The sequence below is a fragment of the Choristoneura fumiferana genome, chromosome 9 (assembly GCF_025370935.1).
Source record: "Choristoneura fumiferana chromosome 9, NRCan_CFum_1, whole genome shotgun sequence".
Lineage (NCBI taxonomy): Eukaryota > Metazoa > Arthropoda > Insecta > Lepidoptera > Tortricidae > Choristoneura > Choristoneura fumiferana.
Window position 1 is genome coordinate 10,023,003 of NC_133480.1, and position 13,176 is coordinate 10,036,178.

Below are 13,176 nucleotides of genomic sequence, written 5' to 3' on the forward strand. Positions count from 1 at the left end.
TCAATCAGATATAGTACTCGTAGTCACGTATCAATTGCTTTGTAATTTATTTAATTTGAAGCCCAACACACACTGACGACGGGTGCGGGTTGTGCGCGGCCCCGCGACGGGCGTATTTACATGGCAGCTTATGCACGTCATCTTGACGCCATCACACCGACGGAAGGCGCGGGTCGGGCGCGAGTCGATCCGTGCGTCCACATACCGCCATGTAAAACCGTAAAACGCCCTTCGCGGGCCCGCGCACGACCCGCACCCGTCCTCTGTGTGTGTTGGGCTTTAATGAGAAGAAAAACATGAAATCAAAACAAGAACGCACTACTTCACAATTTTAAAAAGGTCTAAGAAATAAGAAAAAATCCAATTATAATTTATAGCATTTTTTTAATTTAATTGTGACACTTATGTTTTTATTATAATACACAATGGCAAGTTTTGTTTCTGAGTAAGTAGTAATAATAGCAACATTACTATCAAAGTGAACTATAATAGTATTGAAATAAATATTAAACGCTAAGTGAGTAATATTAAAAAGATCATATAATTTCCTAATGTATCGAATAATTAAGACGTCTTATCAACAAAAAAAAAACAATAGGTATTTGTTCAAACTCAAATAAAAACGAAGTTATATTGCATGTGCATCGATTATTTTACAAAGCAAAATTTATACTTAACTTAATTAACTTATACCATTAAATTTTCACAACGTAAGCTAGTGTTCATAATACATACATTAAAATATACAGATTTAATTTGAATTATTTCGGTGGGAAATCGAGTGTAGTGTACGCTGGTCTGGTGCGCGGTACAGGAGGCCTACGCGGGCGCGGGTGGGTTTTCCCCCCTTCAACATCTGGGGGGCTGTGCCTGCCTCTCCTTCCTCGGGCAAATACGGCGCTCGAGGACTCAACACCAAAGCCTTGTAAGAAGAGTGCGAATCCGCTATACTCCTTCCATCCCCTTCATCTCTTCTCGACATCTCAGAAAAAGGGGATACCGATCTCTTTTCTAGCGCGCTTGGCCCCGCGACCTCCTCTTTTGGCTTCAGCTCATACGCGTTTTCCTCTTTCCTTTTCGGCTCCACATCTTTTTTGAATTTCGTCTGTCGCTCGATAATTTCAGCTGTAGTCAAATCTGATCCTTGTACGTCAGTTTCTAGAGGCAACGCTGATAACCACGGCCTTGAAGTATTGCTGTTACACCATCTTTCTTCGTTTTCACTGGCATTTCCTAAAAGTCCCAACTTTTCCAAGTTCTGCAGTAGAAGATTCTCGCTGGAGCTTGCAGCTCTCATTTCAGTTTTCGAATCTTCAGCGAGTAATAGCTCTGCTAAAGGTGGAGCAAGGCCTAACCCTATATTCCTTTCATGATACACCTCAGATATAGTGGGCGTCATTTCGCCGCTCATATGTCGGACCTGAGCCATAGAGTCTCGACTACTAGTTCCCATTTTGGGTCGTGGCACCCTTTTAGATGAGGAAGGCTGGTTTAGTTCCCTCACTTGCTCTGTTTTGTCGTCTTCAGCTGTTCTTCTGGGCTGCGCCGCAGCTAAATCATAGAAAGCATCGAGATATCTGGCATGTGAGTGATCAGGTCGTCTTCTTAGTACGGTGTCGTGGCCTGAGCTCTCCCAATCTGAATCATCAGTGGACGGTGGTCGCCTAGTGTATAGTGTCCTTATTTTGGTCTGATGAGCTAGTGCTAAGGAGACATCTCTCTGTGGCGCTGATGGGGCTGGTTGCGGGGCTGCAGGCGGGGAGGGAGTGAAGGCTGCGTCACTCTCCCCCCTATACCTAGGTGGAGGAGGCGCAGGTGGCGGGGCGGTTCTCCCATCTGGCTCTCCGCGACCCACCTCAGTAGACGACGAGGTACCACGTACGTACATGGTAAAAGCTCCTCCGCAGGATCCTAGTGGCAATGGAGGTGGTGGTACCGATGAAACGCTTTCCTCTGTGGATAAGATACATCGTCAAAACAATTCCTCAGTTCATACATAACATCACGATATAATTTTAATAAAAACGACTTACGGCGGTGTTGCCTTGGAGGTGGTTCTCCATCTGAGTGCGGTTCCAGATCTCCGTCGTCTATGGACGCCAAAGATTCTACGCTCGAACTGGATTCCAAGCTTAAACTCCTCGGAGCCTCTTGGGTATCTGTTGAAAAAGCTGCATTAATAAATCTCTGAACATCTTACATAGGCCTGTTCCTGGTCGTACATTATTATGTAAGAAATGTTATTAACTTACCAAAAAGAGCAAGTAACGCTTGCAGCACGAACTGTATATGACGTCTGTTGGCTGCTTTTCCAGTACGTAGCGTCACCTCGTCTTGTCCAACTTCTGCTAAATCAAAGCCCAATGATGCCAGCAGCTCATGGCAACCATTCACTCGCCATAGTCTGACATTGACAGCTACTTCGATCGTATCAGTTTCGGAATTCTTTGCTGAGAACTGTGATATCACGGAACGGACGACACCAATGATGTCATCAGCTACGTCACCATTAGAGATGAGTTTCGACAGCGCTTGCAATGTCGTTGGAGATAACCCTGGAGACAACAAACTGTTTAACACTAGTTTATCTAATAAACAAGTGGAAGAAACATTAGTCAGTACAAACCTAGTAAAGCCTGAAGACTGGCAGAGCATTGAGTTAATCTTTCTTCGGGGTCGCTTTGAGGGAAGAACACACTTGATGGTATTCCGTTTGCTGCCGGTTCAAATCTAAAAATAATTTAAGTACTTAATATTTTAACTATTTGAGAATGTGGCATTAGTTAATACAAAACGAGGCATATTAGGTACAATTAAAAATACTTATACTGAAAAAAAAATACCTAAATCCGACGCTCATTAGAAGTTCCCTCCAGCCAGTGGCAGTTCCGGCTTTATTCTCAATACTCTTTTGCGTCGTGTACATTGCATTTTTCTGCCCTCTGACTATCCTCTGCAGAGACTTCTCTACCAGGTGCAGGCAGACTCGTAACGCATCCCTGATAATAAAACATGATTAAAATGAAACATAATTGATCAATTATCACTCTAAATGTATCGAAAATTTTGACATAAGTAGGTAGCTACTAACCAAATGTGCTTTAACAAGACCCTTGGCAATCGTTACAATGCTAAAGACTAAAGGATGTCAGTCACTTCTACTACATATTTCAGTAGTATTAAACATAGTTTCTTACCGGCACTTGTCAGGCTCCGCCAGCAGCTCGCACAGCGCCTGTCCCATGAGCGCGACTTTGTTGCTGAGCCGTACATTGGCACCGAGCAACACCTGCCCTGCCCAGTGGGCCGGGTGTGCAAATAACTTCGTATGACGAACCGTCTGCATCGCATCACCGAGAGCCCTGTACAAAAAAAAAGGGTAACTAATGAGGAGGTCAAAATCTGAGGGAGAAGAGGTGGTAGATGCGTTTTGGTTTTAGAAAGCGTTATAGACAACAAGAAATTAAGAATATTGTGGAGAACTAGCTGTTAGTTGCAACTCCTTGAGATAAATGTTTTTTCTATTATTCTGTGTATACGTTCCACTATTCTATCATATGACGGTAGTTTGAGGGATTTATGAATTAAAGTGAGTTTTGAGTGATTAATTTGAGCGTGGATAACTTCATGTTCAAATTAAACTTTCAGATTCACAATTACAACAGTTAGGTGACATTATCTACCTATAATTAAAGACCGTTATTTAGTTAAACTTTATGGTAGTCTTATGAAGCACGTCACACACATCAAGGTCGTTCGTGCTTCGTGCTTCCGACGGGATTTCAGGACTGCGCTTGATAAATCATTGTTGTGCATCCATGTCTCAGTTTGTATTTTCGTCATTTTTAGATGTTCAAATGTTAATATAACCATCCCATCCTCATCCTGGTGCTTAAAAGTTATGCTGAGTACAGGTGCTCGGTACAGTACGTTGGTGACGGTGTCCTACGAGGCAGGCCACAGTGTGAGAAAGATTACTTGCACGACATCCCCTCGCTGGCGATTGTCACGTCGCCCTCGTCTCAAAATGCAATAAGTATGTAGGGTTGCACTCGATGTCAGTACTCACTTGGCTATCCTGCTGCCCTGCAGTAATGCTGAGTACAACGCTCGGTACAGTATCTTGGTGGCGGTGTCCTGTGGCGCGGGCCACAGTGTGAGCAGTATGGCCTGTGCTCCGGCCGCAAGCAAAGCGCGGCACAGACGCGACACCCCTTCGCCGGCGCTCGCTACGTCGTTCGCTTCTGAGGAGGTGCCTTGAAGAGCTGCGCTTGAAGGAGCACAGGATATCACTACCTGCAAGGAGAACGCAAAACAATCTGGTTAGTTAGTGAAGATTTTCTACGAAGATATGATGTTGTTTAACCATGACGTCGACTGAATTTTACTTAGAAGATTTCTGACTGATACCTTAGGCTGCCACTGACGACAAGAACACCACTTAAATTATATCTGTTAACACCTATTTCAAAGCTCTATTTTTAACTTTTGAGTTCATTTTCATATGTAGGTATATATGATGGTGGCCGTAGTTACTGTTACGAGTACCGTAACTGGTCTTAAAAATTCAAGACAGAGAAAAGTTAAGTGACTTACTAATCTGGCTGTGATCTTCATATTCATTATTTCAGATGCTGTCAACATAAATTCAGACGTTGGTGGCAACTCTTCGTTGCTAGGTGTTATTTCCGTATCTGAAAAATACATTATTTCTTATATTCTCATCACAATTCACCAAAACGAAAGTACAATTGTTAGTATGATATCCTACTTCCTACTATATATATATATATATATCCTACTAATATTATAAATGTGAAAGTTTGTGAGTGAGTGAGTGAGTATGTTTGTTACTTCTTCACGCTGAAACGGCTGGACGGATTTGGATGAAATTTGGCAAAAAGTTAGCTTTTAACCTGGATTAAAACATAGGATACTTTTTATCCCGATATTCTCACGGGATAGGGATAAAATCTCGAAATAACAACCGCTGGGCTTAGAGTCATGAAATTTGGTATGTAGGTAGTTGGCCGTCTGGAATAACACATAGGCGACTTTTTGACCCGATATTCCCACGGGATACCTAGGGATATAATCTTCAAATAACAACCGCATATATTATACATACTTTCTTCTTCGTTTTCAGTTGACGTGTCTGCTGCGCCGCTTCCGCCGCTCGTGTTTAATAATCGTTTCGCTTGAGAGTCAACCTACAAAATAAGCACATTATAATTTCTAGAACTAACCCTAGTTTTTTTAAAAGATAAACTAAAGGAATTAAAATGGTGCTTACCACTTCTCCCGGACTAAGTACAATAGCCGGAGTTTTCCAGCAGATGTGAGTCGCGAAATGGACACATTCAGCTTGAGGCAGTTGTGCTAATACCGCTTCTTTTGATGCCTGTTGATAGAAATTAAAACTTTACTTACTGCAATATTAAACCGACTTCAAAAAAACCGGCCAAGAGCGTGTCGGACACGCCCAAAATAGGGTTCCGTAGCCTTAAAAATAAGTTTTATACCTTAGGCTGCTATTTACTTATAAACTACTAATAATTCTCAAGCAAACTTAGCCGTTATAGTTTTCCTTGAAAGTTTGATATACTTACTTCCACCCACCGGTTTAGATTTTAGAGGGGGGGGGGGGGGGGAGAATGCTCTATTTTAATGAAAATTAGCACTTTAAAGTTGAATATTTCGCAAACAAATCTCTGAATCTAAAAATCATCTTAGCAAACCCCTAATGGGTTTAAAAGACCTATCCAACGATGCCCCACACTATAGGGTTGGATGAGAAAAAAAAATACCCCCACTTTACGTCTATGGGAGGTACACTAAAAAAAATGTTTTTAGAATTTTTAATTATACCATTTTGTCGGCATAGTTTACCTATATATCCGTGCAAAATTACAGATTTCTAGCATTGATAGTCCCTGAGCAAAGCCGCGGACGACAGACAGACAGACAGACATGGCGAAACTATAAGGGTTCCGTTTTTGCCATTTTGGCTCCGGAACCCTAAAAAGGAGATTCTATGTTCGACGTATTTTTTAATGTATGTTCACCGATTACTCCGTCAATTGTGGACCGATTTTCAAAACTCTTTTTTTGTTCTAAAGAACATACTTTCGAAGTGGGCCCATTGTCACCAAGCCAGGATCTGATGGTGGGATCCTAGTGAAATCGAGGGCAACCCTCAATTTTTATAAGCACACCTGTATTTTTAATTAGCATATCCAAACATCCGGTACTAGTGACGTCAAGGTCAACCACCAACTTTCACAAACTTGATAAAATCACATTGTTCTTTTGGCAGTTGGTCTTAACTCAAGCTAAGCAGGAAGTCAGATGTAAAATATATCAAATCAGTGTTCTACGGTTTTACAAAGGCACTGACTGTATTTTAAAGAGGGTTTTCACAGAGGCGAAATGTCACTAGATGGCGTTAGTAGCGTGACGTTTGCTTGCGATTGGCTCATTTAGTTATTTAACCAATCACGAGCAAACGTCACACGTCAAACGGACCTCACGATACTAACGCCATCTAGCGATATTTCTTCCCTGTGAAAACCCTTAAAATAAATTTGTGATAAACTGGGGTGCGGTTAACGCGATTAAATCTATACATTGTGTCTGCCATACAGTTGTAATTTCGAACTGAAACTTAGGTAAGCTGTTGTTTATTCTTTTTCTCAATATTAAGATATACCTGGTAGTCAGTGAGGGCAGTGACCCTGAGCATGTCAGCAACCAGCTCAGCCTCTTTGAGCTGCGCGTGCGCGCTAGCCCAGCGCGCGCCGACCCGCGGCCCGCCGACCACCAAGCAACGCATACCCGCCTCGCTGCTGGCAGCGGCTCCACCTGAGAACGAAGTGGTTTAGTAAAATGGGAGATGCTTTCGACTTTGAGGTAATCGCAAGTCAGTCAACTCGCAAGCTCGTTGTTTTAACACTCATACTCCGCCAGCAATTGGCTACTTCCATGCCACGACAGTAATCTAATATTTCTTTATCTCAATTTCTGGATGGACAGGTGCAGGCTAGAAGCCGTGGTTGTCTAGTGGAGAAGCAGTGGTGGCCTAGTGGATTAACCTATGATCTCTCAAGCAGAGGATCGTGGGTTCAAACCCCGCCTCGTACCTCTGAGTTTTTACCACGAGCTTGACGGTGAAGGAAAACATCGTGAGGAAACCCTGCCCAAATCAAGCCTGGGAATTGCGGCCCCGCCCTTTCATTGTGAGAGAAGGCCTGCGCTCAGCAGTGGGACGTATATAGGCTGGGATGATGATGATGACGAGGTGCAGCGTACCCAGCTCGTGGTGGTGCCTGGGGCGCGGGCGGTGGTGGCGCAGCGGACGCAGCGCGGGCGCCGCCAGCAGCGCGTACCGCTCGCACAGCGGCTCGGCGTCCGCGCCGCGCAGCGCGCCCCACGGGCACGTGTACAGAGCGCCTTCTACCACCACTATGATCTCGCGCCGCCCGCCGCAGCCGCGACGCCCGTGACTTGCTACAAGAATGATAAATATGTAAAGACAAAAGTAAACAATCACTTTACGTACTGAAACAGTTTCGCCAACGCTTTACCAGGAAGTTTGCAATATAATAGTTTGATAGGTGACCCTGGGTGAAGGAGGGTTGTAGGTAACTGCAGAACTATCGCTTTTTAAAGCGATTTTCGTCAAGAAATGAGGTATGGGTTAGGTATCCGCTTAACGGCAACTGCAAATTCCAGGAAAAACCTATATAGTTAGATATACTAGATACTAGTGTATCTAGTATCTAACCTATAGATATACAACTATCTATTTGCCATTAGCTTTACGGTGAAGTGAAACATCGTGAGCTTCGAAACAATTCATTGGTGTGTGTGAAGTCCCAATCCGCACAGAGCCAACTATACATGGCAACTACGGCCTATGTCCTCCTTTTCTAAGAGGAGGGCTATGCCCAGTGATGGGACTTATATTGGCAGGGTCAACGATGATACAAGATACAAACTAGGTATATCTTAACCAAGTAAAGTCAAGATGGTTTCAGCAGTGTTGTCGTAAATAACAAGCCGACAGACTGAGTAAAAGAATTTCATTCCGACTAGGAAGTAATAAGTACATTAAGATACTCGTAGTACTCGTAAATATAATCATATCGATGGACTAATCTTACCATGGTTGTTATTGCACGACGCCGGCAGCAGGTCTTCGAAGGGAGCCAGAAGCATTTGGTATAACGAATTCAGGCAGGCTGGGCCCTGCCACGATGGCTGCTTCTTACGAGAACCGTGGACACTAGACCTGAACAAAAAAATACAACAATGAACTCTAGGTTAGCTGGAAGAGATCCCTTTTTAGGGATAAGCTCGCCTTTGTTCTACTCTCTGTGTATTTGTATTTTTATTTTTATGTGCAATAAAGAGTTTACATACATACATACATACATACATGAACAGTAAAAGTACAGGTAAATAAGTAAGTACTCGTGAATAAAATTCAAAAAAGGTAATTTTAACGAACCTTGTGGATCCTTGTAAACTAGCGACTGAGCCGGCAACTGATCCACCAACTGATCCGACACTGAATAGAGAACTCAAAGAATAGTTGGAAGAATTCAATAGATGATTGCGGGCAACCTGAAAAAAAAAATACAAACTGAGACAATTTATATAGGAAAAAATCTGTGCACGGGACTAAGAAATTGCAATTTTTCGAGCGTATATTCTTGTAATCGTTAAATAAAAAAACAAGAAAATTAATTGGTAAATACTATTTTAAGTCACCCAAGGTAGCGTTACACGTTGCATTCCATTACTTGTATAGGTTACGAGTATATTAAAAATCATGGAAGAATATTCTTTGTTTGCACACTTTCCGGTAAGAGAGATATAGCAAGAGCAATGTTTTTTTTTATCTAATAGACTTAATGCTTCTTCAAATGCCAGCGTACCATCCTAGCGAGCCCAGTAGCGGGCAGTTCTTCGGGCTCCCATTGCTCGTCGGTGTCGTTTCTGCGCTCAGCCGAAGTCTTCAGCCAAGTCGACCATTCCGTGATACACCGCTCGAGTTTGCCGAAGCCATCTAGTGTTGAAATGAGTAATTTTTGACAAATTATTACTAAGAAGTAACTAAAAGAATAATAGATAAATATTCACGGGACATTTAAAAACCAATTGACTAATCTCAAAGTAAGTAGGTAGGTAACGGATAAACATATGTAAAAAGATAGATAAACACTTAAGATATATATCTAGATTATAGCAGGTACTTTAAGGCATTATTTTGATAAGATGTATCGACAGCGACAAATCAATTGCATCAGTTAATATTAAGATTGATTTAAGAGTAGTTACTTAAGTAACGTGATATCTAAACACTTACCTGTATTTGTATGCAGTTCATCGGGACTGATATCTGGTAGGCTGTTGTCATTGTCTTCAGATTCTTCAACCAACGACACTTGGTGGAATCGCAGAATACCTTAAAAAATCGCGACGTTTAAAACGTTACTAAGTTAACAAACGTTATACATATACGAGATTGAGAATATAGTTAACTCGCCGCTTTATGGTCGATGTTTATTTAATTTCGGTTTACCTTACGAAATTTTCACCTTTAGCCACTGGGAGATAGTAGGTACATACCTTTGTGCGGTTGCAGCAGCCACGCGTAAAGCCGACCGGCAGCAAGGCTATAGTATAAGACGGGAGCTTTCTGCTTGTTCACCACTTCCAACACTTGGTCTACGTTTGACGGGCACCAGGGTTCAGGGCGATCTTTGATCACCTCTTCGGCTAAATTTCTGGTAATTTAAAACAAAACAATTTGGTGATTCTCTACATAAATGTTTTCAAGCCGGTTGAAAGGCAACGTGAGGCAAAATTAACACACCAGAATAATATCAAGTTTCAGTGTTCAGTTCGCTTTTAAATTTCAGCCTGTCTTTAAGCTATTACAAAATCCGTATTTTTTTTTCAGGAGATATACTAAACAAAACAAATTTTGGGAGGCCTATAACAGTGGACGTTCTACGGCTGATATGATGATGATTTAATTTTTAATACGAACTTTTTCTTTTAAACGTGCTTTTGTTGACTGCACATGCATTGTCATTCAAGTAACCTAATATACCTATACCAAATTTCAAGATTGTTTAAATTCGACTTCCATGACTTAACACATACACGGCAATCTAAACAAAAGCATCTTAAAAAGTTTCTGTATGTACATATTTATGATTATTACCTTAACTTACATTATGGAATTACTTAGAAGTACAAATTACCTTTGAGCGGCATGAAGCTCCAAATTGGCAAGGTTAAGGGAGCCGCTATGCTTGTCGACTGTGTCCAACGCTCGGCATCGTCCTCTCTCCGCCACAACCAATGCTTCAGAATGACGTCCCAATTCTGGAAATCAAAAGTACAATAAATTATTGCTTACCTTGCTAAAGCTTCGAAAATTTTGGCAATATTAGGTTCGGAGGGATTAAACAAAGATATAATAACAAATTTTATTTATTGCCTATTTTAAAGTCTTATTAAATGGACCAGATATCCGTGGTAAAATCAACCACAGTAAAAGCAGTGAGAGATGTATTTTTTAAATGATACTTAAAAAATAATTATACCTACTAGTGTAAAAGTTATGCAGCTTTAGTTTCTAATCATTGTAACGTAACATCCGTTTAAGAAGGTTATTTTATTCTTGCAGAACAAGGAAATGGACAAATAAACAAATGCAGGTGCAGGTGATTTATCTGGCTCCGCAGGAACTAGTAATAATAATAATAATATAATCTTTATTTCGGAATACACAGGACTCCATAGATGACCTATGGACTAGTAATTTGTTACTTGTCAAAAAGAACGGAATCGATATACCGCTATTTTTGTCCAGTTACAAATTGTAACAAAAAGTTAACACTCTCATCATAAGACTCTCATGGAACAGGATGCTGTAGGTATTTTACTCCATTCTCTTTGACTGTAAGTTACCTTACAATTTAATAGAAGTATACATTAAACTTAAAACACTATTGCACTGACCGACAAGAACCCTCTGCAAAGCGTGCTGTGTAGATGTATAAAGTGCCGTGGTCTTCTTGTTTCTGTGTTTCTCGCTGCCAGACTCGAGGACCCTCAGAGCCGCTTGCAGTTGTTCTTTCGCTTCCTCGAGCTCCCCTGAGGCCCATAGCGCGAAGCCTAGTCTGTGGCGGACTCGAGCCTGGAAAATATGGTACAATTTATCGAATATTGCAATGTAAAACGAAACACTATCTGTCTTTTTGTTATGGTAAAACCACTGGACCATTTTTGATAGTGCATTGAGGAATAGACTAATTTAATAATTTGTATCCGGAAAAATTACACATTTCTTATGGGTTAGCAAAAAAATCATTTGTATATATTTTTGATATAATATGATATTTTACGCAATCAAAGTGTCCAAAATATTAAAAAAATGAAGTCCTATGGATTTGTTTTGTTGGTTTTACCTCTTCGTCAGCATCCGCAAGCCCCTCAGTGGCCGCTAAAGCCTGTCTGAGGTATGACACTGCACTGCCACATGCGCCCATTGCTAGGTGAGACCTTCCCAAATCAGCGAGTGCTTGCGCTCGGCCTCTGATGTCTCCTGGAAGCATCAAAAAGAGATAATTAATTAGTAGTTAAAGAACCAACAAAAGCACAAGTTCCAAATACGTCGCAAGCTATCTCTCAGATCGATATTAGATAGGTAAGTACTTACTTGAAATTTGGTTTTACCAATACATCTCAAACTACTCCGATTGCCGAAACCGGTATGGTCAGTGGTGGTCTCAGCGGAACTCACGGACATATAACGTCCCCCTTTACTTCTAATTGAATTTTACAAGCTTCCTACCGATTCTGACTCGACCTTCCTAAGGGTTCTATTGTCATCCCTCGATTATTGCCTTATGAGATACTAAAGTATTTTAGTAAGATTCGAAATTACCTGCTGCAGTGGCATGCCGCAGCCTGGACTCATGCCAGCGAGCAGCTTCGGCCTGAGCGCCCATGGATGCGTGAGCTGTGCCAAGCCCACCGCATGCGCGAGCCTGTAATATTTCATAGTTCGTAAGTACACATTTAGTTAAGTACTTAAATGTGGTTTTCAGTTCTATTTTTTTGCACAATCTTACTTACTAATCGAGCTACTGAGCCTAAGTACCTACTTATACTATTTTCATTAAATTATTCCAAAATTTGAAAAAATCGGTTGGGAGTACAATTAATTAACTTTGAAAAAAAAATAATGTCCAGGTAGAGCCACCTTTGTCTGGTGATCACTATGATGAAACGTGATCATTGCGGATAGCATTTAGTTTCACGACTCCCACTTCCGCATCATTGATAATAATATACTCGGTATCTACCTACCTGTAAATGTGTCATCCCTAGTCTGTGTGCTAGCTCCAGTTCCGCTCGGTGGTGCCTGACCGCGGCCGCGTCGTCGCCCAAAGCATGCTGCGCTACGCCTAAAGAGTGGCATGCTTCTGCTTCCATTATTTGGTTGTTTAGTTCCCTGATGACAAGGAATGAGGACTGAATGATAAAACAAAAATACCCACAGAAAATTAAGTCGCAGGAAATTAAAATTATGAGTTTCGATCATAACGGTCTCATGATCTGATCCTGTACATCTTTGTGGAGCCTTTTTGACGCAATTTAATACAGTAAACAAGTTAAACTTACTTGGCAATATTCTTCTGATGTTCCAAGCACGATACTGCTTGCTCCAAGTTGTTAAGTGCAATATGCAAGGCTCCCAGTTCGCCGTAGGCTTGCGCCTTGGCCTCAGGCATGCCTAGCTCGTGGGACACCACTAGTCGTTTCTCCAGGCAGACTAGGGCTTGTTGAAGATTGCCTACGGATCTGAAAGGAGGTTTATAATGAGAAGGGCATTCAGGAAATATTTCCAGTTTTGGAAACATGCACATTCGATTTAAATACGAGTAGGTAAGGAGTTTGGATATTTCAAATTTCCAGTCAACATGTTTTGTACTATTTCGTATGGTCCATAATCAAATCGACGAACCACTCGTTGACTACAATAATCAATCAATCTCTTTAACCTGTTGTTTGTTAATTTCATGAGCTTTTATGTACAATTAAGAGTTTACAATATAATACAATCACGAAGTAACGAGGGTAGTTGTTCGCTTC

The 13,176-nt window shown here is 41.4% G+C and overlaps 1 protein-coding gene across 1 annotated transcript in view; it reads right to left on the reverse strand.

Moving 5' to 3' along the window:
* Nucleotides 1-403: 403 nt before the first annotated feature.
* The window catches only part of LOC141431211 (uncharacterized), a 141,809-nt gene continuing 129,036 nt past the window's right edge, over nucleotides 404-13,176 (reverse strand). Inside the window, 24 exon segments of the mRNA XM_074092278.1 lie at nucleotides 404-851; nucleotides 854-1,953; nucleotides 2,034-2,159; nucleotides 2,253-2,555; nucleotides 2,627-2,730; nucleotides 2,844-2,999; nucleotides 3,198-3,362; nucleotides 4,070-4,296; nucleotides 4,597-4,694; nucleotides 5,129-5,210; nucleotides 5,294-5,401; nucleotides 6,710-6,861; nucleotides 7,309-7,506; nucleotides 8,163-8,290; nucleotides 8,510-8,625; nucleotides 8,940-9,070; nucleotides 9,371-9,469; nucleotides 9,634-9,791; nucleotides 10,275-10,398; nucleotides 11,038-11,215; nucleotides 11,487-11,623; nucleotides 11,966-12,068; nucleotides 12,391-12,535; nucleotides 12,706-12,885. Coding sequence (XP_073948379.1) covers nucleotides 762-851; nucleotides 854-1,953; nucleotides 2,034-2,159; nucleotides 2,253-2,555; nucleotides 2,627-2,730; nucleotides 2,844-2,999; nucleotides 3,198-3,362; nucleotides 4,070-4,296; nucleotides 4,597-4,694; nucleotides 5,129-5,210; nucleotides 5,294-5,401; nucleotides 6,710-6,861; nucleotides 7,309-7,506; nucleotides 8,163-8,290; nucleotides 8,510-8,625; nucleotides 8,940-9,070; nucleotides 9,371-9,469; nucleotides 9,634-9,791; nucleotides 10,275-10,398; nucleotides 11,038-11,215; nucleotides 11,487-11,623; nucleotides 11,966-12,068; nucleotides 12,391-12,535; nucleotides 12,706-12,885 — 4,408 coding nt within the window. The 3' untranslated portion in view covers nucleotides 404-761.